The sequence below is a fragment of the Trichosurus vulpecula genome, chromosome 8, assembly GCF_011100635.1.
Source record: "Trichosurus vulpecula isolate mTriVul1 chromosome 8, mTriVul1.pri, whole genome shotgun sequence".
NCBI classification, from domain to species: domain Eukaryota; kingdom Metazoa; phylum Chordata; class Mammalia; order Diprotodontia; family Phalangeridae; genus Trichosurus; species Trichosurus vulpecula.
In genome coordinates, this window is record NC_050580.1 from 37,931,990 (window position 1) to 37,959,491 (window position 27,502).

Consider the following 27,502-nt stretch of genomic DNA (forward strand, 5'->3'; position numbering starts at 1 on the left):
ATGTATGGAAACCAATTACCAGGAATTAAATAATAGCAGTTCTGGATTAGTTTGAAAGAATATAACCTGACCCAGGAACTATGTGAACACAATTACAAATTACTTTTAACATAAATAAATTCATATCTAAATAATTGGAAAAATGTCAGTTGCTCATCAGTAGATTGAGTTAATATAATTAAAAAAATGACACTTTTACCTAAATTAATTTAGTTACTCAGTTCCATACCAATCAGACTACCAAAAATTATTTTATGGAGGTAGAAACAATATTAACAAATTGATCTAGAAGAACAGAAGGTCCAGAATATCAAGGGACTTAATGAAAAGAAATGCAAGGGAAGGTGGCCTAGCCATACCAGATCTTATTTTGTATTATAAAGCAGTAATCATCAAAACTACTTGGTCCTGGTTGAGAAATAGAGAGGTGGATCAGTGGAATAGGTTAGGTACACAAGACACAGTAGTCAATGACTACAGAAATCTACTGTGTGATAAACCCCAAAACTCCAGCTTCTGGGATAAGAACTTACTATTTGACAAAAACTGCTGGGAAAGCTGGAAATTAGTGCGGCAGAAAGTAGGCATAGACCAATGTCTTACACAATATGTTAAGATGAAGTCAAAATGGGTACATGATTTAAATATAAAGACTGATACAGGGGGCAGGTAAGTGGCACCTTGAGTAGAGGACTGGCCCTGGAATCAGGAGGACCTGATTTCAAATCCTGCCTCAGACAGTTGATACATGTTGTAGCTGTGTGACCTTGGGCAAGTCACCTAACCCCTATTGCCCTGCCAAAAACACAAACACAAAAAAAGACTGATACTATTAGCATACTGGGAGAGAATGGAAGAGTTTCCTGTGAGATTTATGGAGAATAGAAGAAAGTATGATCAAACAAGAGACAGAAAACATTATGATATGCCAAATGGATAATTTTGATTACATTAATTTGAACAGTTTTGAACAAACAAAATAAATGCAACCAAAATTAGAAGGGAAGCAAAAATCTGGGAAATAACTTTTTCAACCAGTGTTTCTGATAAAGGCCTCATTTCTAAAATATATAGAAGACTGAGTCAAATTTATAACAAGAGAAGTCATTCTGCAGTTGATAAACAGTCAAAGGATATGAACACGGTTGTTTTCAGGTGAAGAAATTAAAGCTAGTCACATGAAAAATTGCTCTAAATCACTATGCATTAGAGAAATGCAAATCAAAACAACTTTGAGGTACTACATTACACCTACCAGATTGGCTAACATGACAGAACAAAAACAGTGATAAATGTTGGAGAAGATGTGGGAAAATTGGAACACTAATGCATTGCTTGTGGAGTTGTGAATTGATCCAACCATTCTGGAGAGAAATTTGGAACTATGCCCAGAGAGGTATAAAACTATGCCTACCATTTGATCCAGTAATAGCAAGTCTAGGTCTATATCCTGAAGAGATCATAAAAATGGAAAATGGACCCACATGTAAAAATATTTATAGCAGTTCTTTTTGTGGTGGCCAAGAATTGGAAATTGAGGGAATGCCAATCAATTCAGGAAATGCTGAACATGTTATGGTATTCAAATGTAATGGAATACTACAGTTCCATAAGAAATGATGAGAAGGCAGACTTCAGAAAAATCTGGAAAGACTTACATGAACCGATGCTGAGTGAAGTGAGAAAAACCAGGGGAACATTGTACATAGAAACAGCAAGATTGTGTGACGACTAACTTTAATAGACTTAGCTCTTAGCAATGCAAGGATCTAAGACAGATCCAAAAGACTCATGGTTGAAAATGCCATACATATCCAGAAAAAGACATATGGATTCTGAATGCAGATTGAAACATACTATTTGTTCTCTCCTTTTTTTGGATTTCTTTTGTTTCTTCTTTCTCATGGTCCTTTGCATTGGTTCTACTTCTTCTTCACAACATGACTAATGTAAAAAATGTTTAATATGAATGTGTATGTACACCCTTTATCAATTTCCATGCCATGTTGGGAAGGTGAGATGGGAGGAAGAGGGAGAATATTTGGAACTCAAAATCTTATGGAAGTGAGAGAAGAAAACTAAAAATAAATTTAAAAAATACTAGAATTTGAAAAAAAGAAATGTAAACCTGCTCAGAAATTCATTCTAGATTCAAAAGAGTTCATGAGTGATCACCACGCTCCACGTCTCCTACAAAAAAGAAAGAAGTTCATCTCAGGTTGAGTGAGTCCATAGTTCAGGCAGGATACCAGTGCTCCCAGACACTCACTGAGTTTATGGCCTTGTGTAAATCCCTTCATATCTCTGTGCTCAAATTTCCTAACCTTTTAACTGGGTGGGGAGGATCTGACTGCTGGGGAAGGGGGAAATCACAATATCATAAGAGTTCACTGTTTGAGAACTAGGTCTTCTAGTCTAATATTTTCAGTAACCAAGGAAGTAAACTGAAGTCTAGGGATAAGAAGTGACTTGACCAAGGTCAGAATATTGACAGGGTGTAGAGCCACGGTGGTATTTCTGCTATTATTCTTTAGTCACTCAACCACCATTTGGCTCAGTTTCCTCATCTGTTAAATTGGGATAGTAATAGCATTTACTTACTCATATTGTTTTGAGGACTAATGACATAATAATTATGAAACTTTTAGCATAATTCCAGGAACATAGAAAATGTTACAAAATATTATTACTATTATCATTATTTTTACATATAATGAAGGTTCTGTGATTGTATCAATGAAGGAACTCCCTATTACAATGGAAAATGTAAGTCAGCCATACTTTTGCAGGACAGGCAGCTCTCCATTAAGTACTCTTAAAAATCCTCCACAGGGTCAGAGTATAGGGGTGGACTGGTAAATGTTTAACCGCTGGCTTCCCAGAAAAAAAAAACTATAGCTGTCACTGTCCCTTATTTCTTTATCTTTTTATGCTCTTTCTGAAACTCTCAGAAAATCATTTGTTCCAACAGAGCAAGAAACTTTGGCAGAATAGCACCTTTAGACCAACTTGGCAGGTGATAGACTTTCTATGAAAAGAAGAGAGGGAGATAAATGAATAGTGATTAGCTGCGACCCTACCTAAGTGTGCACAGCTCATTGTGATGTGCTGTCCATGTGTTGACCATTGACGGAACATTAGACTATCTTTGAAACTTTGAAGATCTGTGGGCAAGTCAAACATGGGGCAAGACATACTTTCTAATGTGATTTTCAGAGTCTGGAATCTGACATGAAAATGGAGGTCAGGATGAAAAGAGAAATGTGTTCTACATCAATCCAAGGAGGAAGATAAAAAAAAACACTTTTGATTACAGTCTTAATCTGAGATCTGTGGGCAAGAATGGTGCAGGTTTGTGGAGAGATGGGTTCATGCTTTGTTTGAGGTCTCTTTAGTAGGTGAGGACATGTACAAAGGATGACTGGAGGATGAGTATCATCAAGGACTGATACAAAGAAAGGTGCCTACCTGACAGATCAGGCTTAGAAAGACTAAAGCTTAGAAGATCTTGAAGGAAGTAAAAATGTTGAGGACACCAAAGATTTAAGCAAGAAGAAGGAGAAGAAAGGGATAGATATAGATATGGGGAGGGCCCCTTGGGTAAGTGGAGCACTACTTAAAGTGGTCAGAAAGAAGGCAGGGTGTGTCAGCGCATACTTTGTTGCCATCTTCTCTCTCAAGAGGAATGGTTTTCATGGTGGAGAAACAAAAAGTATCATTAAGAAGTCAATTAAGCACAATTTACCTTAGTTAATGGAAAACTTATCCTGTTTGCTCACAAGGAGTATCAATTTATTGCTTTGACATTCCCACCCCTTGTTTTCTACCAATGATTATAAAAGTACAGTGACTGATCTGGTACCTCTACAAGTTGTAGGACAATCTGTCAGGGCAATGGATCCTTGGGGATTCAGCACAGCTGCCCTCCTGGCTTTTGTCCTTTTCCTGACCTTGTCTCTATGGATGCAAGGACTCAAAAGGGGGAAGCTCCCACCAGGTCCCACTCCTCTTCCCCTTATTGGCAACATACTGCAATTGAATTTGAAGAACATGGCTGCATCATTCTCACAAGTAAGGGGACTGGATTTCGGGTTTGGATTCTAGCTGCTTGAGTTTTGGAGGGGAGACAAAAAGGCTTCAAATATATCATTGAATCAGGACTTATGGTCCTTTAGATTTCTAGGTCATGGATGGTGTGAGGTATGGGTTCTATGAGTGATATCTCCTTTAGCAAAGATGTCAGGCAAGCATGGGTCATTTTGTCAAAACTTTGGTAGCAGCGTTAGAAATTCAACAACAAGACCAAATATTTACCTTTTTAATGCATCATACTATGGTCTGGGGATACAAAAGTAAAAATTCATCATTCAAATAATGAGAGTTTCTTCATTACTTACTATTTGCCAAGCACTGTGTCAGATGCAGGAGAGAAACATATGGTGAATGAAACAATCTCTCCTTGAAAGTAAGTTGTTCCTGTCCTTCAGGAGCTTATGTTCTACAAGAGGAATGCAACAAATTCATAGATAAGTAGAAGGGAATTTGAGGACAGGGTAAGCACTAGTAATTGGGGGACCCACAAAAAGTTTCAAGTAGGAGAGAGCCCCTGATTTGGACCTTGAAGGACGTAACAGATTCTGATTGCAAGGCATGGTGGGAGTGAATTCCAGGAGTGGGAGACAATCTGGGCAAAAAGGAAAGAGTAGAGAAATGATAAAGCCAGCAGGGGAGTTTGGAAAGAATGTAAAGTTTGGGATGAGGGCTAACACAAACTAAATCTGGACAATTAGGTTTGAACCAGCTGTGGAGGCACTGACATGCCAATTTAGGGAGGCAACAGGGAGCCCCTTCAGACATTTGAGAAGAGGAATGACATGGTCAGAACTCTTCCAGAGGAATTTCAATTTGTTAGTGTGCGGGGTCTTCATTGTAAAGGAGAGATACTCAAAGCAGGCAGTTGAACTTGGAGGCCTTTTGAGAAAAAAATATCATTTATTAAGTACCTACTATGTGCTCAGTGTTACGGAGATAGTCCAGAGTATGAAATTTCAGCTGCGTATCAGTTGGAAATGCCTTGCCGTCCTTAGGGCAAAGTAACAAAACTGATAGTAATGCAGGACATTCAATGACAATTCCACTGATAAAAATCATGTCTTTTCTGATACTGAACCATTGGACAATGCCCAGGACTCTGTTGGTAGGACTTTTCTAGTCTTTAGTAGTTCTGCATTCAGTACTTACAAAAACAGTTGCCAGGAGTTCCTTTCCTGTCTAAGAATAGGGAAGGCTGGATGGAAGTAGGAGCAGTAGGTCAGTAGGGCCAGGCTGCCAATCTTGGGTTTACCTACCTGCTAGAATCAGTTGTTTACTAACTGGTAGTGGTGGTGCTGAAGAAGCTGGATCCCTTCTCCACAGTGATTGCTCCTCATTGAAAGGATGACTGCTTGGCTTGGGGTGCAAAGCAGAGCTAGTGATCTAGAGCAGGGGCAGGGAACCTGTGGCCTCAAGGCCACTTGCAGTCCTCTAGGTTCTCATGTGAGTCCTTGTGAAAGAATCAAAACTTCACAGATCAAATCAACTTAATAAAAGGATTTGTTCTGTAAAACTTGGACTCAGTCAAAAGGCTGCATACAAGAGCCTTGAAGGGCACATGTGGCCTCAAGGCTACATATTCTCCACCCATGAAAGTGTCAATCACAAAGGCTCTGGGTTAGCAGTTCTGGGCAACCTCCTTCAGTTTCCAAGGCATTTTGGTGGTAGCTTGACTTGTCTGTCACATGCCAGCTTCTCCTTCCTTTGTAGTGATTGCTGTGTTACATAGTTGGGATGCCTGTCTCACTAGCCTATTAGGATAGTCTATGCAAGAAGGGACAAGAGTCTTAATTGGGTCAGTGGATATGTGAGGAGGCAGGATAGGAGGAGATGTGAAGATAGAATCTAACTGACTTGACCATAGTCAATTGGATACAGGTCGTAAGTCAGAGTGAAAGTCAAATATAAAAATGTGGCTCTCAGGGTGAATGGAAGTGCCTCCTAGTGAAGTCCACCTCTTGGATTCTGTCAAGAGAAATGAGTAAGTTTGGAGGAAGGGGAAATTTTAGGGGAAAAAATTACTCACATTGAGGACATGTTTAATTGGCGATGACAACAGGGCCTCCAGGTTGAGAAATCACTTATAAGCAGTTGGCCATGTGAGCCTGGTTTTCACAAGTGATAAAGTCTAGTCATACAGTTGTGGGATTCTTCTACTTAGAAACAATCATTCAAACCAGGGGTGCTGAGATCAACTAGTTAGAGAGTATTATGGCAGGTCATGAGGTCTGCAAGGTAGTGGAAATACAAAAGGGCCCAGAAAAGAGCCTTAGTGGGCAGGAGATGTATGATTATCCAGCTATGGAGATTGAGAACAAGTGTCCAGACAGAAAAACAAGAAAATCCCAGTATCATGGAAATCAAGAAGAAAAAGGTCTCCAGATATTTCTCAATTGCTCAAGCTCCTCCTTTCACCTTCCTCCATTTTTATTTTAAAATTTTGACTGTGTTTTATTATTTCTTGATGTTTTATGGAGCCATTAACCTCAAATCATTACAAAGCCAAATGTCAAAAAGAAAAAAAATAGAGCCTGTAAAATAAAGGCTGATGAGTTTTATGTCAATTTTTGGGAAATTTTAATAACAGATCAACAAAAATATGTTCAGTGGACACCAGGGAAGGAACACAATGATTACAAAGAGCCACCCTATTTTCATCAAGAACAAATCATTCCAGGTTGACTTCATATCTTTTGACAGAGATATGAAAGTGATACCTCTTCAAGGGCACAATTAAGTGGTATCTGGAATATTGATTTTTTCCCCTTGAATAAAGGGTACAAGCCCTGTTTGCTACTGGAACCATAGTTTGAGCTTAAAAATATCTTCATTGCAAACCTGTGTGAGCAAGGAGATTTGGCTTCTTTTTTTCACTTTTGAAATCATTAGGAGATGCATAAAGCTGCTTGATATTACTTGGGCTTCAAATATTAATTGTCGTTCCATTGATTTTACTGCAGTATAAGTTTCATACAAGCACTGCTTTTCCTTGGAATTTTGGGTTTAATTAGTTAAGAAACATTTTGTGCAACAAAAGCTAAGTCTTGGAAACCTAGAGCAAGAGTCGGCAAACTTTTTACTTGGGACTAGAAAATAAATATTTTAGGCTTTGCAGGCCAAAAGGAAAAAAGGAATTATATAGGTATGCGTGTAACAAGAAAAGAAATTTCCCCAGTTTTTATTGATGAATTTCCAAATATAATGATGTTAATTAAGTACTTTTTCATATTAGCAGAAAGGAGCCCAATAAAGGACATAGGCAAAGAGGACAGTTTATTACTATCACATTAAATTGAAAATACTGATCAAAACCACTCATTTGTACATAACAGAAGCTCACAGTTTCCTGTAGTACTCCCAGTCTGTTATTTGTGTATTTGTTTCCCTTGCTTTGGCCCTGCTCTTTCAACCCCCACTTGCCCTAGCAGACTGGGTCTCTGGGGCTTGGCTACCTCTTATTCCCACACATTTTAGCTGTAGGCCTGAGGATTTGGAGTGAGCTTTTATCATACTAACAGTTCACGCGCCCCCTACTGGGCTTGTCCCATGATTATTGGTTAATATCAATACTCAGCCAGACTTTATTTGCTTTTGGGAAAGGGTAGTATAACAAGAACTGTTGATGTGAAATATGTCACTCAGTCACCTGTGACATATTTTCCTACACGGACATAGACAGGAAATGGGCTCAAGTATACACATCTGGCCAAGGGGGAACTCACATCTTTGGAAGGCCTTCTTAGGGGGTCTAAGATTTTCTCCTCAAGTGGTGTGTTGTTTTTCTGCTGTGCTCCCTGTAGAGCCTTGAAACTGACTTTCTTTATCATGTCATATCCTTGAGTCATGAGTTAGACCCTGATATCACTTATTCCAATAATCTTGCCAGGATGCTTATGGGAAGTCCCTATATCTTTTATATCCTCAAAACTTCACGGGCTCCTTTTATGACCAAGGAAGTGAAGGAAGGAATCTAAAACCAAGGCTTGTGGAAGACCAGTGTTTTATCTTCTTCCTCCTCCCAACTCCAAGGAAATACTTCTTAAGGGCTTGGATGAAAGTCTTTCACCATTATACAGCCAGATGTTCTAGTCTTCTAGTTCTTAATTGACTTCTATTGTAGTACAAAACCAAGAATGTTTGAAGTAAAATAGTTGAAAGAAGTGGAAGCATTGGATGTCGATAGATTTTTTTTATCTGACCCATATCATGTACTGAGGAAGGCTGTGTGTTACAGTGGATGGAGTACTGGACCTAGTGTCAGGAGGCCTCCAAACTTTGCTATTTTGGGGACTTTGGGCCAATCCCTTTACTTCCCTGGGACCTAGTTTCTTCATCTGTGAAATAAGGTGGCTTCCAAGGCCCTTGTCTCTGTGCCTATAGTTCAGATTAGTCATGCCTCTACTGTCTCCCCCAACTTTTTGCTATCAATTGCCACTAAGATTCCCCCCCAACTTACCCTACTTTAAAAAGATATAATTTTGAGTTTTCAAGTCAATTTTTAGTAAATGTCTTAGTCATTATGTCTCCACATGGAAAAAAGCAATGCTTATTAATCATTTCACTATTTCTTCTTGATGACCCACCATTCCATAGTCATTACCTCTCCTAACCCATTGTCCTGGGTCTTTTTTGCAGGGTCAACCATTCTAGGTTTTTCAGGACTAGATGTTATTCTAGTTTTTTATTTAAAGGTATTTGTTTTTTAATTTATTTTTATTTTTAATTTACAATACTCAGTTCCACAAGTTTTGGAGTTGCAAATTTTCTCCCCCTCTGTCCCATCCACCCTCCCCCTCCCCAAGATGGCCTGTAATCTGATATAGGTGCTAAGTATACCTTCACATTAAATTTATTTCCAAAATGGTCAAGTTGTACAAAAGAATTATAACCAATTAAATGAATCATGAGAAAGGACATACAAAAAAAAGAAGAAAAAGGAAAAGAAAAAAAAGAGAACAAACAGTTTGCATCAATGTGCATTCAGACTCTGTAATTTTTTTCTGGATGAGGATAGCTTTTTCCATCACGAGTCTTTGGGAGCTGTCTTTGAACCTCGTATTGCTGAGAAAAGCCAACTCTATCAAAGCTATTCATCACAGGTACCTTGTGTCTGTAATTGTGAGGGATTTGGTTTTCAAAAACTTGTAGCTAACTTAGCCCTACTCAATCTGTTTTCCCTACACTTAATTCCAGATGTAGCATCACATAGCTCTATAGAAGACCCCTACTTTCTATCATCTTCCTCTGCAGGCATGCACATTTCCTCCAATATGGGATTCTAGGCTTGTGGACTAACCTTTTGACCTTGGATTTCAGAAGCCCTTTATTGATCCTTAGAACTTTGAACAAGCAAACATTTTCCAGTCTTGCCTCCCTCAAATTTATCCCCTGATGCTAGAGAGGGTATTGGGAATGTTGGAGTCATTTCTTTAGCACCCATGCTACTATCTTCCTCTTAGATATAGATAATCTGGACTGTTAAGCAAACTTACAATACACTAGCTAGTTGTGACACATTCTTCCTCTATTTTTTTGGTTGGCTTCTTTGTTCTATTGTCCTAGATTCCAATTGGGTCCTTTCTTACCTGAAGGCCCTGTGGGAACAAGACCTAAAATTTTAGCATGTTTTGATTCTTTTTCCTGAATGTAGAGCCTTCATTTTACATAATATCTGCCCTCCTTCTATCTCTGTCTTAACTCCAGCCTTCTGACTGCTCTCCCATTGTTGTTTCTAATACATCTTTGCTCCCAAATCACCTGTGGAATGGTAATGCCTTATATACCAAGAGGGCCATTATACCAAAGACAAATATTTCTCGCTCTGCTAACTTCAACAAAATTCTTTAGTTTAACATTTCTGAGTCATTTCACATGCATTATCAACACATGTAAAACAATATATTAAAAATTTCTCCTCTGTCTCCTCCCCATCTTATCAATGAGCCCAACTGAGCCAGCAGTTTCACTGATGTACTTTGAAATTTTCCACCACGAGGCTCTTTGTCATACATTTTAATCTACTTCAAATGCCTTTCTTCCCTCAAAATCTTCCTAGAGAAATCTTTCAAAAATGTTGCTACTTTGATGAGTATTTAATTTGCTTTTTCAGTCACTTAATCATAAAGAATTAATTATGTAAATACTGGGTACTATCCAAGGTGCTGATGATGCAAATTCTCAAATGAAATAGTCTCTGCCCCTTTGGCAATTTTGCTGGTGAAAGGGACAAAAACAGATACGAAGTGTACATCTAGAAAACACTAAGCTAGAAGGCTCCAGAGATGAGGCACTTACCCAGGACAAAGTCTGTCTCAATGCTTTGTGTCCCAGTGTTTCATTTGTACAAAAGGGAAAATTTTGGTTTTAATACATGGGAAAACCTGAGACTAAGAATTGTTTTGTGATTATTAGACAAATAAATGTTGCTATGTTATTGCTTGGCCTGTAGGCATGAGGATTTAGTAAACTGCTCACTAATCATCCTACACTAGAGTGAGGTCTTTAAATGAAAGAGTATTTCTAAGAAAAGAACTCAGATCCTAGTGGAAGAAGGATTTATTTCTCTGCACTGACACCTGGTGCTTGACAGAGCTGGTTGATAAAAGAGAGGCTCTATATACCTCTCTGGAATTATGTATTTTGCCTGAAGGGCAGAAAACCCTCAGACTCCATACATGGAGAACCGAAGAGGCTTCCATACCTTCCCAAGTATATGAGGCCTTTCTGAAAGACTCTCTTCACTGCCACTGCCCTGGGTCAGCTCAGAATTGGAGTGGCCCACTAATAGTGAGCAATCCAACCTAGTCCGACGGGTATACACCTGATCTGCAGTGGGGGAACAGTACAGCTTAGCAATGGGCTAATCTTATAGCATAATGGCCCAGTGAAGTTTTCTTAGAACAGCTCAGCTTCTCAACAGATCCACCCTCCAACTCAACCCATCTATCAACCTTTGTTAAGGCAGACTTTAAGGGTTCCAGAGCTGTGAGTTGTCCTCATCTTATGTATCCCTACATCTTTGCCTTACTGCAATGGTACAATAATTTTGTGTTTACTGTCCACATACAAGTCGGAGAGATTTAGTAGTCACATTTTTGAGGGCCCAAACTTCTAGTATGGATACAGATTGAGGAAGACAATGGGACAATGAGAGAATTTGCAAAGTAAGTAGAAGAAAAAAATGGTGAAAATAAATGTAAGGTAGCATTTGGAGGGGAAGGCACTAGCACCTGTGGGAAGGGGAAGGAAAGCCCTTCTGCAGAAAGTATCATTTGAGGTTAGATTTGTGAAAATTAGGAATTCTTACAGTCAGAGAGAAGGAATAAGTACATCCTAGGCATGTTGACTACAAAAGCCTTACAAATCAAGGGTATTGGAGATAGTATTTTGTGAGAAACAGCAAATAGGCCAACTTTTCTAAACAATGGAATAAATGAAGAGGAATTATGACATTGGAAACATTGGTTCCACCCATGTTGTGAAGGGGGTAAAATCCCAAAGAAGTTTACATTTGATCCCAGGGGTAATAGGGAACCAGTGAAATTTGTTGATCAGAAGAGTGAAATGGTTATACCTGAGCTTATATAGCGGTATTGTAGCCAGAAATAAGCATGTTTGGAAGAGGGTGCCTTTTTAGCATATACATAATGAATTTCATTTTATACTTATTTAATGTAAAATTCCTATGAATATTCAAGAATGATACTAGACCAAGATATATCGACCTCTGCGTTATCTCCATAGTGATTATGAGGCTAGTAAGAATGAAAGTGTAGACAGAGAAGATGGCCCAGGATGAAACCATATGGAGAACACATTGATCTATTGTTTAATCTGGACTATGATCCAGCAAAGGAGATTGATAAAGAGCAATCAGACAGGGGAGAAAGAGGGAGAGAGAGAGATAGATAGATAGAGAGAGAGAGAGAGAGAGAAGGAGAGAGAGAGAGAGAGAGAAGGAGAGAGAGAGAGAGAGAGAGAGAGAGAGAGAGAGAGAGAGAGAGAGAAGGAGAGAGAGAGAGAAGGAGAGAGAGACAGAGAGAGAGAGAGAGAGAAGGAGAGAGAGAGAGAGAGAGAGAGAGAGAGAGAGAGAGAAGGAGAGAGAGAGAGAGAGAGAGAGAGAGAGAGAGAGAGAGAGAGAGAGAGAGAAGGAGAGAGAGAGAGAGAGAGAGGGATTAGAGAAACCCAGAGAGAAGAGAGTATACGGGAGAAGAGTGTAGTCAACAATGTCAAATGCTCTAAAGAGGTCTAGAAGAATGAGGACTGAGATAAAGCCATCAGTTTTGGCTATTCAGAGACCACTAGTAATTTTGGAGTGATCAGTTTGAGTTGACCTATGATGAATGAAGAAATACTGCAAATATTTTCAGAAATCAGATGATAGGTAATTTGAATAGATAGCTTTTGCTGGGAGATGGCAATCCTCTCAGCATCTTATGTGGGTTGTGTGGCTTTCTCTCATACCCTCTCATACATATTCCATGATTCATCTATACAACATTAACCCCAAATATTTTACAATGTCTTTACCTTGTATAGGTGCCAAGGGAACACAGAAGGATACTCTGAGTGAAGTACTGCGCCATATAACGACAGGGATTTCCAAGGAGCAAACTGAAAGAAATGAGAATTTTATTTTGTTGTCCCATTGCTTAAGCCTTTGTCTACACACAATTCATTAACCACATATGGGCCCATGCATGCAAAAGTACAAATATATACACATGCAGATGGCATGTTATGAGGTAGTTTTGGGGGTAAATTTCATCTTTATATAGTTTCATAATGAACCTTATCCTATTTCTTGGCGTTCTTTCCCCAGATGGCCAAAAAATATGGCCCCATCTATACAGTTTATATTGGAACCCAGCGTGTTGTGGTGCTACATGGGTATGATATTTTGAAGGAAGCTCTAATTGATCAAGGAGATGCGTTTGTAGACAGACCTATTCTTCCAGTGACTGATGAAGTAATCAAAGGAAAAGGTAAATTTAATGTATTCAATCAAAGGTTATGGTAGAGTATATCCAGTAAAATCTACCCCCCCCTCACTCCACCTCAGAGCATAGCTACTGATTTCAGTTTTATTGTTCTGTTTGTAGCACCTAGGTCAAGATCTTCATGTAGTAGGTACCTGATACTTATCATACTGCATAGCATTTTGTTTGAATTGAATAAAAGTAATCTTGATCAATGAATTAAGCCCAAAATCATGTCTTCCATGCAAACTGTGCCCTCCACCATCTCCAGTGTTAGAATGACCAATGTCCTGTTCTTCTCCTTTGTCTAGGAGTTATTGCAAGTCGTGGAGAGAGGTGGAAACAACTCCGCAGATTTTCCCTGATGACCCTAAGGAACTTTGGCATGGGGAAGAGAAGCATTGAAGAGAGAGTTCAAGAAGAAGCCCAATGCCTGGTGGAGGAGCTCCGGAAAACGAATGGTTGGTTTCCATTTTTTTTTGTTCTTGGGCATGTGGGGTCGAACTGCTCATACATCCTCACTCCTACATAATTTTTGCTTTGGAAATTATTGTTAAAGTTCCTGCTTTGCTCTACTGACCAGGCAATCACTCTGCTGGGCCAGACAACTACCTTCTCTCTTTTCATACTCAGGTATTACAAGCTTATCTAGTTTCCTTATAAAGGGCAAAGAAAATTGTCCAGGATAACAATAATCACTAGCCTTAGAGGAATTAAACATCATATCCAGGTATGAGCAGAAGAGATATCCAGTTTCTATCAGATTGGAAACATATCAGTTAAAGATATTTTCCCCCTTTGGTAAATTTTTTCTCCATTAGGTCAGCCCACTGATCCCACCTTCATCCTTGGCTGTGCCCCCTGCAATGTGATCTGCTCTATCCTCTTCCGTGATAGATTCAAGTACAATGATGAGAAATTTCTATATCTGCTAAAGCTGTTAAATGAAAGCTTTCAGCTGCTTAGCTCACCATGGACGCAGGTAAGGCCAGAGTTTTCTTTTTTTATTCTGTGGCTGTTTGTTGAGTTTCAGTAACAGGATCGGTGTACCACAGGCATGCAGTCAAGGATCATAACATCATGCAATACATTTGGCTCTCAAATAATATCCAGATAGATAGTCTGTTCCCAGTAGGCCTCTGAACTAGGTCATACAAATATTTAAGTAAAAGTGAGAAACTGGATTGGGGCCTGAGCTATCCCAAGTGGGATAGTGTTCATAGATGTGGCCAAGCAAAATAGTTATCAAGAAAGAACCTGCCCAGTGTATTCTGTAGGGATTAGGGTGGACAGATGGCCAAAGCACAGTGAGCAAGCCACTTAGCCCAATAGCCTACACTGATTCAGGGACTGCTATGGCCTAGCCTCTACAGTGGATGGATGTGGAGGATCAAAGTCTTCGTTCACTGAAAGTAGAGCTAAGAATCCTCATCAACTAAAAACAAGCTTTATTTTCTTTTACCCATGTTCTGTTCTACTTACATTCTGGCATACATATTCTAGCTAAACACATTTCCCTAGGAATGTAATATTTTTGCAGAAGGGGAATACTTCATTGTTGTCTATATCACAGTAGCTTAGCACAGAGCCAGACTGTTCATATTTGAGTACTGCAGAAATGCTTAATGTATTTTATTTACTTAATTTGAATTGAATTAAATTGATGTGATACCTTGGTGTCTCTTTATATTCTTTTTTTTTAATGTAGACTTTTCCAAGGTAAGTAGATTTCCCTTAACTCAAATATCAGCTTCTTTTGAAGGAGCACATACTATTTTGATTTCTGGTCTCCTCAGTGGGTAGTGCAGCAATGGGCAAATTAGTTGTGAGACAATTGCCCTTTAGGCTTAGATTTGAGAGGACTTATGAAACTCAGAATCTGTTCAGAGTAGCTCACTGTATCAGTAAAGCAACATTCATGATATCGATGGTGACCATGAATATGCCTGTATAGTTTGGAATCACAAAGTATAACAGACTGTCTGTATAGAAGGCAGAAGAGGTAAACACATTTATTCAGACTCCAGGGGATCAAATCGCCAAACCAGTAACCCCAGTTCAACATAGCAGTAATTGTATCCCCAAACCAGTAAATGCACCTCAATTTAACAGCAAAGAGATTAAAACAGAGTATCACAGCAAAGAGCCAAGTCATCCTGTATCCTTCCCCTCTGCTAGGGCCTCCCCGAAGACATTCACTTATGAATCCTAACTGTATGCTTGTCTGGATCCTCTCCTTCTGCAGTTCTGAGAGTCCTTGCAGTTCTCAGAGTCCTTTCAGTTCTCTCTCTCTCTCTCTCTCTCTCTCTCTCTCTCTCTCTCTCTCTCTCCCTCTCCTTCTCTCTCCATCTCTCGGTCTCTCTCTAATTCTGGTTGGGCTGAATTCTCCTTCTGAATTCTCAGTTTCAATTCTGTGTTCTCTGGATTCTTCAATCTCTGGATTCTCACAATTCTCAGTTCTCTAATCTCTCAATTCTGTAGATTCTCAGTTCTCTCAATTCTGCATTCTATAGATTCTGACCATAGTGGCTACCCACAGGGTATACATACCCTGTTTAGGGCCTTGGTGCTTAACACTTACTTAACAAAATGTGTGGGTCTGCCTACAAACAAACCTCCCCTAATCAAGCTTCCATTGAGCAACTCTACCTGAGGCGTATTAAGTGAGAGGGGAAGATTTTTAATCACATTAACACCACACTCACTACTTCTAACTGCCCAGAAGGCCTCTTCCTCTGTTTGCCCTTTTGAGAGATCACAAAAGCATAGAATTTAGGGAAAGAGAGGAATTTAATGAATAGAGGTTTAGACCTGGAGTGAGGAAGAATGACTCTGAAACCTCCCTCAGACACTTAACAGTTGTATGGCCCTTGAAAAGTCACTTCACTACTCTCACCCTTATTTTTCTTGTGAATAATAATAATAATAATAGTAATAATGATAATGATGATAATAATACAAGCTGCCACCTACCAAATTTGTCATGAGGCTCAAATGAGCATATATATGTAAAGCAATATGGGCATTTATATAGTGATATATAAATGCTACGTATTGTTTTTATGGTTACTGCAGAGAGGAAGAAACTGTTACAAAGAAGCCACATGATTTGCCTGAGGTCACCACATATGTTACAGGGCATGTATACTGACCCAACTCTTCTAACTCCAAATCCAACCATTTTTTTAATTTATCATTTTTTTTATTTCTGAAGAACAATTTCATCTTTACAAAACAGACATGAACTAATTAGCAAAAAAACAAGAATCTTTACCATCTCCAATTCCTTTTGCTGATATTGTGATTTTCAGCACCATGTTCAGCCCAAGCCCCCTCTCTGTTGGCAAGGAGAGTGAGTGGTAACTAGTTCGTGAAATGATGGTGTAGTTTTCGTCTTCAATTTTATAGGAGCCAGACACTAACCTGCTCTTCATTTACCACCACTCTCCTTTTTATCTGATAACCATCAATGCCACCAAGAGAATGGAAGCAATTTAGTTTGGGGCTTCCCCCGAGGTAGAAAAGACTATCTTGTTTGGGATTCTAGACCCTCTAAATCTGACATCACCTTAACTCTTCATCTTCATCCACATTCTACTCCCCTTCATGTACTTTATGATTGAGCCATGCTGAACCATTCTCTGTCCTACATTAAATTCTGTGCTTCTTTCACATTTTTGAGTGTCATTCAGGTTCCCTTTTAACATACCAAATTTCTACCAATTCATTATAGTCAAACTCAAATGCCACATACTCCATGAAGCCTCCCTTGTTCCCTGCAATCAGCAGTGATCCTATGCTTCAGGATCTCCCATAGGATTTTACATGCATCTTTCTGATGCACCAATCATGTATATTTATTTTATTTCCCTTATAGAATACGAACTCCACATGGGCAGGGATTATATCTTTTAGAAACTTTGTATCTCTCTGAACACCCAATATTCTGATCTACATTGATTAAGTGCTTTATAAATATTAATTGAATTGACCTCAGTGGATTAATAATTGATTAGTACAGACTCATTTAATTGAATGTACAGTGAGAAAGCTCATTATCCAGCATACCTTCTGACTCAATGACCATCAAACACAGATAAAATGCTAAGGGTATGTCATATCTTCTCTTGGAAGCCTTTCCGCATTGGTAAAAGATCCTTTGGCAGGACATGATCACATTTGTATCAAGAGTGGGCACATTAGGATGACTTTTTAGTAGAGGAAACATTAATTACTCCTTAACCTCAAAGTGATATTTCAGCTAGTAACTTTAACAATGCCATACATATTTCTGTGTGCTACCAGCTAAAGTGAACAGAGGATGATAGAAAGAGAAATTCCATTAACAAACCTCTAGCACATATAAAATAATTGGGGATTGACCTACAAACTTGTATATAGCAACGATTTGAATACAACAAGCACAAGGCTTCCTTCATGGAAATGAAGACTGACCCAAGTAATTAAAAGTATCTTAATTGCTCATAGGTAGGCTGGACTAATATAACAAAAATGGCAATACCACCTCAATTTATTTACTTATGTAATGTCATCTAAATCCAAGGATTACTTGATAGTGCTTGGAAAAATGATAATAAAATTTATCTGGAGGACAAAATGTAGAGAACCTCAAGAAAAATCATGAGTAAATGGGATCAGAAGGGAGCCTAGCAGTATCAGATCCCAAAATGATTTGTTATTCATTTCAAAATAGAAAGATAGGTCAGTGAAATAGATGGAGTATACTGCAATTAGAAACAAGCTAATCTGGTAGCCTAATGCTAGATATAAGACAAACTCCACCAGCTACTGGGGCAGGGACTCACTATTTGGCCAAAAAAGTGATTAAAAACTAGGAACACAAGGGCAGAGCCAAGACGGCACTGTGAAAGGAAGGAACTACTGGAGCCCTCTCACAAATTCTGTCAGATAAATCTAAAAAGGTGAATCTGAGCAGATTTGAGAGAGTTAGAAGCCACTAGTAGACTGAAAGGTGCAGGTACGCCAGGCACACAGATGCGAACCAGACCAAACCAACCGCAAACAGCAGAGGAATCCAGCCAGCATGCAGGTCTGGGAGAGCCCTGGGTGAGCAAAAAGCCAGAGCAGGAACAAGCCCAGAGGAGAAGTACTTGCTACAGCCACAATCAGGCCCCAGGCCTCCCAGCCCAGGACAGGAGTATGTCAGAGTGCAGAGTCTGTGGCCGAGGGAGCAGCTAGCCCAGAGGCCTCCAACCCCGGGGCAAATGCCAGGGCACCAGACCAAACCAACCAGCAACAGCAGAAGAATCTGGCCAGCTTGACGGTCTGGCAGAGCACTGGGTGAGCAGAACGCTGGAGCAGGAACAGGCCTAGGGCAGAAGTACTGGCTATGGCCGCGATCGAGCCCCAGGCCTCTCAGCCCATGACAGGAGTCTGTTGGAGCACAGAACCTGCAGCCGCAGGAGCAGCTAGCCCTGAGGCCTTCAACCCATGGTCTAAAGGTTTGAAACTCACCTTCTTGGACTCCTGGGAGCCAGGATGTGCAGGCAAAACAGCTCATATCCCTCCCTTGAATAAACCCAGAGAATAAAACATCAGGAGAAACAGAGGAGCAGGAAGGGAGGCTTCAGTAGCGAGAGAAGTGGGGGAGAGGGCCCTTCCTGTGGTGGCAGAAGGAGACTAGTGCTGGTAGAGAGGTGTCCCAGCAGCCCTCACCTTAGCAGAGCAACAAAAGTAACTGAGCCCCAGGGGTTGGAGTTAACTAATGTCAATGCCAGGACTCCAGACTTGGCTTTGCACAGCCAGGGGAAGTGGCAGACACCAACACAGATAAGAGCTGAGACCAACCCTGCTGTAGAGCAGGTCCTGGGGAAGAGGAGGTTCCCAGCAGGCAGACCACCCTCCGCATACCTCATGAAACCACAGGCCATAGCACATAAAGCTAGATCCCAACACAAGAAACTTGGGACAGAGTCTCATGAGCCTCAGAAAAAGGCATCCACTTCAGAAACCAGGAGGGGAAAAAAACACCATGAAAAAGAATTGTAAGAAGCTTTCAAAGATGGTTGGCTCATATTATGGAGACAGGGAAGACCAAAATATCAATTCAGAAGAGGACAGCATGAACACTACCCACATCTGAAACCTCAAAAGGGAAAGTGAACTGGTCTCCAGGCCAAAAAGCATTCCTGGAATAACTCAATGGGGACTTTAAAAACCAAATTAGGGAGGTAAAAGAAAAAATGGAAAAAAAGGAAAAAAAATCATTGAGGAAAACAAATTTTTAAAAGGTAAAATCGGGGTAGTGGTTAAAGAAAATCAGAATATAATTGGAGAAAATGTCTCATTGAAAAATAAAATCAACCAAATGGAAAAGGAGATAGAGAAGACAAAGGAAGAAAACAAAACATTAAAAATCAGAATTGGGCAAGTAGAAGCTAATGACTCTATGAGACATCAAGAATCAGTCAAACAAAATCAAAAAAATGAAAAAATAGAAGAAAACATGAAATATCTGACTGGAAAAACAACCGGACTGGAAGATAGATCCAGGAGAGGCAATCAGAGAATTATGGGCCTACCTGAAAGCTGCGATGAAAAAAGAACCTGGACAGTATCTTCCATGAAATCCTTAAAGAAAATTACCCAGAGGTCCTAGAACCAGAAGGTAAAACTCACATCGAAAGAAGCCATTGATCAATGCTGGGAGACGATCCCAAATTGAAAACTCCAAGAAATATTATAGCCAAATTCCAGAACTACCAGGTCAAGGAGAAAATATTGCAATCAGCTAGAATGAAACAATTCAAATATCACAGAAATACAGTCAGGATCAGGCAAGATATTTCAGCTTCTACATTAAATGACAGGAGATGTTGGAATATGATATTCTGAAAGTCAAAGGAGAATGGACTGCAAACAAGGATCAACTACCCAGAGAAACTGAGCATAATTTTCCAGGCAAGGAGATGGACAGTCAATAAAATAAGGGAATTCCAGAACTTCCTGATGAAAAGGCCAGAGCTCAATGGAAAATTTGATCTCCAAATACAAAACTCAAGAGAGACATAAATAGGAAATTGGGGGAAAACCCTAGTTAATCAATAAGGCTAATTAATTACATCCTTACTTAGGATTATTTTGTTTTATATATGCTTGATACATACATATATATATATATATATATATATATATGATTTATATATGTCAATCTTGAGAATAGTATACTTATTATGACAATTGAAAGGGATATTCATATACTGTGGATGTCAGTATAAAATAACCAATATAATGGTATAAATATAATTATAGAGATATAAAGAGATGTTTCTGGGAGAAGAAGTAAGAAGGTAGTAGAAAAGGGTAAATTACATCACATAAAGAGGCATAAAACATATTGTAGTAGAGGGAAAGAAAGGAGGGAGAAGAGCAGTATCTGAGCTTTACTGTCATGGGATTTGGCTCAAGAAGGGAATAACATATGCTGATAAGTACAGAACTCTAACTCATCCTACAGGCAGTAGGAGGGGAAAGTGGGAAAAAGGGAGGGGGTGTCCAGAAGGTAGGGAAGATGTAGCAAGTGGAAAATGGGAAGATAAGGGAGGGGAATCAAGAGGGAAGGTAAACTGAGGAAGGATGTGGTCAAAAGCAAAACTTTGTTGAGCAGTGGAAGGGGAAATGGAGAAACAAAAGCATAAAAGGGGGAAATAGGGTGGAGAAAAAGGCATAGATAGTAATCATAACTGTGAATGTGAATGGGATGAATTGTCCCATAAAATGGAAATGAATAGCAGAAAGGATTAAAAGCCATAATCCTATGATATGCTGTTTAAAAGAAACACATTTGAAGCTGGGGGATACAAACAGGGTAAAGGTAAAAGGCTGGAATAGAATATATTGTGTTTCAGCTAAAGTAAAAAAAAAAATCAGGGGTAGAAATCCTGATCTCAGACAAAGCAAAAGCAAAGCTAGAACTAATTAAAAGAAAGAAGGACACTACATCCTGCTAAACGGCACCATAAAAAATGAAGCAATATTACTGTTTAACATATATTCCCTAAGTGCTATGGTATGCATATTCTTAGACGAGAAGTTAAGGGAGTTACAGGAAGAAATAGAGAGCAAAACCATAGTAATGGGAGACCTCAACCTCCCTCTCTCTAAACCTGATAAATCTAACTTCAGAATAAACAAGAAAGAAGTTAAAGAGGTGAACAGAATTTTAGAAAAGGCAGATATGATAGACCTCTGGAGAAAACTGAATGGGGATAAAAAGGAATATACTTATTTTCTCAGTGGTACATGGCACATACTCAAAAACTGACCATGTCCTAAGGCATAAAAACCTCACAGTCCAGTGCAAAAAGGCAGAAGTAATCAAAGCATCCTGTTCAGATCATGATACCATAAAAATTATTTGTAATAAAGAACCAGCAAAAAATAAACTAAAAAGTACTGGAAACTAAATAATCTAATTCTAAAGAATGAGTGGGCCAAAGAACAAATCAGAGAAACAATTAATAATTTCATTCAAGAGAATGACAATAATGAGAGAACATATCAAAAATTATGGGATGCAGTAAAAGCAGTTCTTAGGGGGAATTTTATATCTCTAAATGCTTACATGAATAAAATAGAGAAATAGGAGATCAATGAATTGGACATGCAACTGAAAAAGCTAGAAAAAAACAAACTGAAAATCACCAATTAAATACCAAATTAAAAATACTGAAAATCAAAGGAGAGATTAACAAAATTGAAATCAAGAAAACTATTGAATTAATAAATTAAACCAAGAGCTGGTTTTATGAAAAAACCAATAAAATTGATAAACCTTTGGTCAATTTGATTAAAAAAAAGAAGAAAATGAAATTACCAGTATCAAAAATGAAAAGGGTGAATTCACCTCTAATGCAGAAGAAATTAAAACAACAATTAGGAATTATTTTGCCCAATTGAATGTCCATAAATTTGAGAACCTTAGGGATATGGATGAATATCTACAAAAATATGAATTGCCCAGATTAACAGAAGAGGAAGCAAAATTCCTAAATAAACCCATCTCAGAAAAAGAAATTGAGCAAGCCATCAATGAATTCCCTAGGAAAAAATCTCGAGGGCCAGATGGTTTTACATGTGAATTCTATCAAACATTTAAAGACCAACTAATTCCTATACTTTGTAGACTATTTGGGAAAATAGGTGAAGAAGGAGTCCTACCAAATTATTTTTATGACACAAGATACAAATGTCTAAACCAGGAAAAGTCAAAACAGAGAAAGAAAATTATAGAGCAATTTCCGTAATGAATATTGATGCATAAATTTTAAATAAAAGATTATCAAAAAGACTGCAGCAACTTATTACGAGAATAATACATTACAACCAGGTAGGCTTTATTCCAGGAATGCAAGGCGGGTTCAGTATTAGGAAAACTATCAGCATAATTGTTCATATCAGCAACAAAACTAGAAGAAACCATATGATCATCTCAATAGACATAGAAAAAGCCTTTGACAAAGCACAACACACATTCCTATTAAAAACACTAGAAAACATAGGAATAAATGGAGCCGTCCTTAAAATGATAAATAGCATCTACCAAAAAAAGTCAAAATAGCTTCATGATTTAGGAATAAAGCCTTATATTATAAGTAATTTGGGAAATCAAGGAATAGTTTACCTATCAGATTTATGGAAAAGAAAAGAATTCATTACACAACAAGAGATAGAGAGCATAACAAAATGCAAAATGGATAATTTTGATTATGTTAAATTGAAATGTTTTGTATAAAAAACCCAATGCAACAAAGATTAGGAGGGAAGCAGAAAATTGGGAGAAAATGTTTATAACCAGTGTCTCTGATAAAGGGCTCCTTTCTAAAATATATAGGGATCTGAGTCACATTTATATGAATACAACTTATTCTGCAACTGAGAAATGTTCAAAGGATATGCACAGATAGTTTTCAGAGGAAGAAATTAAAGATATCTATGGGCATATGAAAAAATTCTATATATCACTACTGATTAGAGAAATGCAAATTGAAACAACAATTAGGTACCACATCTCTCCTGTCAGATTGGCTAAAATGACAAAACAGGAAAATGATAAATGCTGGAGAGGATGTGGGAAAGTTGGAACACTGTTACATTGCTGGTGGAGTTGTGAACTGATCCAGCTGTTTTGGAGAGCAATTTGGAACTATGCCCAAAGGGCTATAAAAATGTTCATATCCTTTGACCCAGCAATACCACTTCTAGGGTTGTATTCCAAAGAGATCACACAAGTGGGCAAAGGACCTATATGTACAAAAATATTTATAGCGGCTCTTTTTGTAGTAACAATTATTTGGAAATCAAGGGGATGCCCATCAATTGGGGAATGGCTGAACAAGTTGTGGTATATGAAGGTAATGGAATACTATTGTGGTATAAGAAATGGGGATGATATGGACTTCATAATAACATGGAAAAACCTACAAGATATAATACTGAGTGAGTGGAGCAGAAATAGAAGAACATTATACACAACCACAGATATATGGAATCTGTGATGACTGTATCGTTAAGGCAGAATTCATGATTTCAAAGAAAATCATGAATATGCCTGAATGGTTCAGAATCACAGGATATAAGTAATTCTCTAAGTAGAAGACAGAGGAGTTAAAGCATTTATTCAAGCTCCAACGTAGCAGACCCATGGACCAGTGTCCCCAATTTGATATCCTCGCAAGAACCTTTGAAAACCAATATGCCCATCTCACAATAGTGACCAGAAGGTTACAGAAAAATATTATGGCAGCAAGCCAAGCCATACTGGTGCTCCCCTCCAATGCCAGGGCCCTGCAATAAGAAGATTACCCACTGGCCTCAAGCCCTTGCTCAGCACTCTCCGGTCTGCATGTGGGTCAGTCTTGCTTTCAGTAGTGCCAGCTGCCACTGGCACTACTTCAGTGGCTACCGCCACCTGTGCTATCAGGGCTGCTGCTGCTGCCACTCTTCCCACCAACACTTCCACGACCAGGGCCATCACTGCCTCCTCCACTATGTCTCAATCTCCAAGCTGTGTTCTCTCCTTTTATATAGTCCCTGGATGTCATCCCATCGATTAAAACATCATCTGAGCGACCAGAACTCAGGTGCCCACCATTGGCTCCAGTCTTAGCCACTCCCGCTACGACCCTGAGAGCCCCCCCATGAAGCCTATTCAAATGGGCAGAAAAGATCTTCTCATTTACTGATTGCTTCTACACTAACACTGATAGACTTAGCTCTTCTCAGCAATACAAGGTGCAAAGACAACTCCAATGGACTCATGATGGAAAGAGCTATCTATATCCAGAGAAAGAACTACGAAATATGAATGCAGACTGAGGCACACTGTTTCCTCTCCTTTTTTACCTTTGTTTGTTTTTCTCTTTTGTTTGTTTTTGTTTTTTGTTTTTGTTTCTTTTTTCTCCTGATTCATTGCATTGGTCATAATTCTTCTTTACAACTTCACTATTGTGTAAATAAGTTCAATGAGAAGCTACATGTAGAAGATATATCAGATTCCATGCCATCTCCGGGAGGGAGGGAGTAAGGGGGAGAAGAAAATATGGAACTAAAATTATGTGCAACCGAGGGCTGTAAACTAAAAATAAAAAAAATATCTTAATTATAAAACACAAAACAAAACAAAAAAATAGGAACTCCTCTGGCAAAAAAGAGCTAAGACCAGCTCCTCACACTATTTACAAAGATTACATTCATTTTTACACATGACAGATAGAAAAGGCCACATAGCACACAACTTAGAGATACAAGGAAAAGATCACCTTTCAGATCTGTAAATAGGGAAAGAGTTCATGAAAAATGGTTTTAGAGAAGCATGGATGATAAAAAGTGCAATTTGGAGATACCAAATTGACAATTGTTATCCAAAACCAAACCAATGCTGCTCCAATTTGAAGGAAAACGGTTAAACGGTGGGAGATGTTTGCAACAATTTCCTCTGATAAAGATATTAATGACAAGATTTATGTTGAATTGATTCAAATTTATTAGAGCTATCCCACAAATGATAAATGGACAAAAGTTATGAACAAGCATTTCTCAATGAAAAATGTCAAATAGCCATATGAAAAATTGTTGCAAATCACTTATGATTAGAAAAGTGAAAACTAAAGCAAATCTCACTCTCATTTGGGAAGGGTGATAAAATAGGACAATGGCATATTGGTGGAGCTGCAGAAAAACAGGCATATCAATATGATGTTGGTGGAGTCCTTCTGGAAGCTGTTTGGGTCCTCTACCCCAACACCCAACTTGTTGGGGCCTGTTAAACCCCAACACACAGGCCTTTGTCCAGGCAAATGGTCAGGCAAATCCAGATAAAGAACCGGAAGTGCCATGTGCTCAAGCAGGTCCAGGCAAAGACCTGGAATTGCTATGGAGGCAACAAAGATGAGACCCCTCCTCCTGGCTCTACCCATATCTCAGAGCACTCAGCAGGCTCTGGGCATGGAGGTCCGAGGAGGGCAGGGGTCGGCTCTAACTCGCCCCATAACAGAAAGCCATTTGGAACTGTGTCTCAAAAGTCAGTGAACTACCTACCCTTTCAATCAGCAATTTGTCTCTTAGTTTTAGCCCCTAAAGACAACAGATAAAAATGAAAAGGATTCATATATACAAAAGTGCTAATAGCAGCTTTTTTGTAGAACTAGAAACTGAGGGGCCACACCCTTTAACTTGGGAATGGTTGAAAAATTGTGTTACATTAATTTGATGTTATGCTATTTTACTGAAAGAAATAATGAAAGGGAGCAGTTCAAAGAAATCTGGGGAGAATTGTATTAATTGATACAGAGTGAAATGAGCAGATCTAGGAGATCATTTTGTACAATTACAAAACATTGTAAAGTCAAAAAACTTTGGAAGACTGAATTACTGTGATCAATGCAATGACCCACATTGATTACAGAGGACCCATAATGGAATGTACTGCTCTTTTTCTGACTGAGAGGTGACAGACTGAATATGCAGAATGAGCCATACATTTATGGACATAGGCAATGCGAGATTTGTTTTGCTTGACTATTCATATTTATTACAAGAATTTTTAAAATTCTAAATTCAAGAGGCAGGAAGAGACAATGTTTGTTAATTGAAAAAAAAATAAAAGAAGTTGATTTTATGCTTTCTGCTCTGAAGAGAATCTTTTTCTTCCTCTCATGTCAAGTGTTGAACTTCTGTAGTGGATACAGCTTTCTTTTTTCTGAAGTTTCTAATTAATTGCTCTCCCGCCAGTCCTAATCACCACCGCCACTGAAACTTGGCAGCATTGTATTCTGCTAATGTCCTCTCTCTGGAGAGAGGACCATTGTCTTCTACCCATACCCATTTCAGTCAACGAAATGAGATTGTTACTCCCTGAACTTCAGTGAGGCCAATGCATTCTGACTTTCCTAGGTCTGTTGTGTATAACTCTGAAACTTTTTGTGGGCAATTAGGATAAGACCTTTTGTCTGCTGATGGCTGCTAGAAATCCCTTTTCCATAATCAATACCAAGTCTTTTCGAATGGATGCCTTAATCTTTTTGTCTCTGTATTGCACTTTAAAAATTATCAAAATTGACCCCAAATGGCTTTCTTAAAAAAATGGATGTCTTGATTTTTCCTTCTAAATGTTTGAAAACATATTTAAAGAATGATAAATAACGTAGGTTAGAGGGAGTATTGGAAAAACAGCCTATTGACCACTACTGGTGTTACTGTGAACTGTCCAGGCCATCTAAAATCAATTTAGTTCTCTCACTCTCTAATTACTGTATCATGTATGTCCTTTGAGCCAGTGATACCTGCTTTGGCTAGTACCTCCCGAAAATAAAAAAAAATAAATCATGAAATATTTAAATTATATGCAAAAAAGAAATGATATTTTTGTGGGGACAGCAAAGTACTGGAAACTAAGGGGGTGCTCATCAATTGGGGGAGAGCTGAACAAATTATGGTGTATGAATGTAATGAAATTCTCCTGTGTTTTGAGAAATGATGAAAAGGACAACTTTGCACCTGGGAAGACTTTATGAATAGATGTCAAGTAAAGTGAGCACAAGCAATTTTTAGCATAAGCCCCCTCCCCCCCCAAAAGACAATGGAAAGACAAATACCATGCAAGGCTCAAGTACTCTCGTCAATGTAAGGACCCACCATGATTCCAGAGGAATGGCAATGAAACCTGCTTCCCTCCTTCCGACAGAGAGGGGATGGACTCAAGATGTAAAATGTGACACACTTTTCTGGCTGTTGTCAACGTGGGGATTTGTGTTGTTTCAGTATGTACATGTGTTTCAAGGCTTTTATTTTTCTTTTTGTTTCCTAATATGTACTGAAGATGAGAGAGAAAAACAATGTTTGTTAAGAAAAAACTTAATCTTATAAAGAAATGCAGTGCCTATGAATAGAAC

General features: G+C 38.7%; 1 protein-coding gene across 1 annotated transcript in view; it reads left to right on the plus strand.

Annotated features, from left to right (window-relative positions):
- Positions 1-3,894: 3,894 nt before the first annotated feature.
- LOC118828046 (cytochrome P450 2C23-like) overlaps positions 3,895-27,502 on the plus strand; it is a 32,327-nt gene continuing 8,719 nt past the window's right edge. The window contains exons 1-4 of the mRNA XM_036734434.1: positions 3,895-4,071; positions 12,914-13,076; positions 13,382-13,531; positions 13,892-14,052. Coding sequence (XP_036590329.1) covers positions 3,895-4,071; positions 12,914-13,076; positions 13,382-13,531; positions 13,892-14,052 — 651 coding nt within the window. The remainder of the gene's footprint in view (positions 4,072-12,913; positions 13,077-13,381; positions 13,532-13,891; positions 14,053-27,502) is intronic.